General features: G+C 48.4%; 1 protein-coding gene across 1 annotated transcript; it reads right to left on the reverse strand.

Annotated features, from left to right (window-relative positions):
- Window positions 1-110: 110 nt before the first annotated feature.
- LOC116380179 (small G protein signaling modulator 2-like) lies at window positions 111-2,949 on the reverse strand (the record flags this gene model as incomplete). The annotated part of the gene is made up of 7 exons (XM_031842127.1): window positions 111-299; window positions 533-615; window positions 775-899; window positions 1,045-1,431; window positions 1,786-1,968; window positions 2,056-2,184; window positions 2,800-2,949. Coding segments are annotated over 7 exons (1,246 nt in total), but the record flags the coding sequence as incomplete, so codon positions are not given.
- Window positions 2,950-2,962: the final 13 nt, after the last annotated feature.

Consider the following 2,962-nt stretch of genomic DNA (forward strand, 5'->3'; position numbering starts at 1 on the left):
ACACACACACACACACACAGACACACACACAGCGACACACACACAGAGACACATACAGACAGACAGACAGACAGACAGACACACACAGAAACAGACACACACAGACAGACAGACAGACAGACAGACAGACAGACACACAGACAGACAGACACACACACACACAGACACACAGTAAGAGTGATCGGTCACCTGGATCAGTGACCTCATGTTGGCAAAGTGCGTGTCCATGGCTCGACCATTAGGGAAGTTCTGATTCATCCTCTTCATGAGCTGAGTGAAGCAGCTGTAGGCCAAACACTCTGACACAGAGGAAGAACAAAGGCTCATGTAGCCCGGACAGCACGCAAACTCGCTCACATTTCTTTCTGTTTTTCAGCAACAAATAATATTTGAAATTGAGGATCAGGATTAATCTGAGACTAATTCACGACCAGTTAAAAGTTTGAATAAATGAGTCATTTTAGTTTCAATTCTGTAGCAGCTCCTTTACAACAATAATTACAGAGATATTAAGAAGATTCTTTGTTCTCACCGTCATCCAGGATGACCATGAGCGGAGCGAGCAGGTCACACATGCCCTGAACGTAGCCGATCTCTAAATGCTCCCACACATAGCTGCAGACGAGGAGGAGACGCACGACAAACGTGAGCCAACAAATCTCACTCAAAGTCTGTATGTATATGTATATATATATATATGTATATATATATATATATATACACACACACACACCTTTAGCAGTTTTAATTGAAGGATCTCCTTCTTCTACAAACCTGCACATGATGTTGCGTAGCTTCTCCAGGTTGGCCGTGGTGAAGTAGTAATAGTTGCGGTCGCAGCGCTGCACGTCTTTGTCTATCCTGTGGAGGTTGAGGGCGACCGTGTCCAGCAGCTCGATCTGCATACAGAAAGCAGAGTTGTCAACATTAGCAGGTTTAAATCACAGCTTTCTTTGGCCTTTAAGTCACGATGTCGCCCGCTAGTTGCAGACTACAGATCGATAAATGGTGATGTGAACAGACCTATTCAAACACTATACACACCGTATATGAGGAGAGCGACGGCGATATCGCCTCTGTAGCTGCTCCGCTGGTCACCAGTTTGTCCAGCTGACTGCACAGCCTGTCCTCAGTGAGAGGACCCATGCAGCCCCCCAGCACACCTGAAGTCCTGCCCTCCTCCCCGGCCCCCCCTTCCTCCTCCGTGCTCTGACCGTCGTCGATGCTGGACAGGATCTGGGAATGAGCAGAGGTCACCGAGTAGTTCCTGGAGGAGGGGAGACCCGAGTCGGGGGAGTCGAACTCCACCAGAGGGCGCTCCTCCGGAGGCTGGGCTGCGGGGGGAACCAGGGCGGTCATGGTGGGGGTGCCGTCCTCTCCGTTGGGGGTCTCCTGGCTCCCTGCATCCGGCTCATCCACAGACATGAACACCTGCAGAAGAGAGAGACGTGAGAAGAGAGGGCAGTGACGCAGGCTGCTGGATCAGACAGCAAATCACAGCATGTCGATCGCTATGATTTCACCACCGAGGTTGTCAACACAATACGATTTATTTCTGTTGGTGAATCTGATTGCTCACATTTATTCCCACGCTTTTTAAACCAGACACAAATAAACGTATAGTAATCTGTCTTTTTAAGACCAGAAGAATGCACAGAGAGCCTCAGAAGACCATTTGATGGCGTTCCTCTTTAAGTGTTCCAGTTGCTCAGATGTTTTACGGGTTATCGGTTGGTTTTGTTTGGCTGCGTAACAAACATTCTTTATCTTGCTTTAGTTCTTCACCTCGTTGCTGAGCGTGGAGTCTCTGTGGACGAGTCGCAGGACGTGGCTGTCGATGCTGCTGCCCGACGACAGCTTGGCAAAGATGGCCGACTGCATCTCCTTCTCCCTCTGCTTGACGATCACCTCGCAGGCCTTCCACTCACGCATCACCTGCTGGTAGCGCTCGCTGATCTTTGCGTCAATCTTCACACAGAAAAAGTAAATAAAAATCACACATTGCTTTTTCTTTTTCAAATGAAGAGACACATGAAGAGATGGCGTTAGTTGTACCTGGCTCGTGTCCTTTTTGCCCATCCCAAACTTATAGTGTCCCAGCAGGAAAGGCCACACCTCCTTCCTGATGTCATGCTGCACGCCGCCATAATAAACCAGCCTAAGCAGCTCCAGCTCCTTATAGTTCTACGCACAGACCAGAAGAAGAAGAAGAAGAAGTGAGTGCTGAGAGGAACAAAGAGGGAAGAGGAAGTGCGTCAATAATGGAAGGAGAGGAAGAGTGATTGTGACCTGTTGAGAGGGAAAAGACACAAACGAGCGCAGAAAGATAAAGCGCACAGATATGAATAGAGTGCAAATTAGCAGCGATGGCTTTTGTTGGAGTCGTTGAAAGATCACAGCGGCTGCTTTAATAGCCACGATGGTATCACACTGCGCTCTGTAACGAGGAACGAAACTCATTAAATCTCCATTAGAGTGAAGAAGCAGCACGCGAGTCCTGACTTATAACTAATATACAGGAAAGGAGGATCCACTTTTTAATATACGAGGGGAGGACGGAATGATTTAAGTGAAGCTTATCTCACTTTATAAATATATTACTGTAGATGAGGCTTGCACAGCACAACATCACCATGACTTATCTCCGGGGCTTGATCCATACCAATGACTCAATGATGACTTGGCTGAAATTCACTGGCCTGCAGGTGCAGGAAGAAGATGAAGATTCTTGTTTTTGTTGTCGTATTTTCTGAAGCTCTCTGCCAGAGCTCGATCTATATTTAATTGAGTCTTTCCCACCTTGCAGTCTTTCTGGTACTTGCTCCACACCTCCTTGCTGAGGCCCCCGGACGCCTCGCAGGGTCTGTCTGGAGCGACGATGTTGTGGTTGACCAGAGCTGACAGGTGAGTCCGCACGGTGGACAGGTGACGACAGTAGGCCAGCCCTGATGGGACGGACACA

The sequence above is a fragment of the Anarrhichthys ocellatus genome, unplaced genomic scaffold (genome assembly GCF_004355925.1).
Source record: "Anarrhichthys ocellatus isolate YVR2014 unplaced genomic scaffold, GSC_Weel_1.0 scaffold6320, whole genome shotgun sequence".
In the NCBI taxonomy this organism is placed as follows: domain Eukaryota; kingdom Metazoa; phylum Chordata; class Actinopteri; order Perciformes; family Anarhichadidae; genus Anarrhichthys; species Anarrhichthys ocellatus.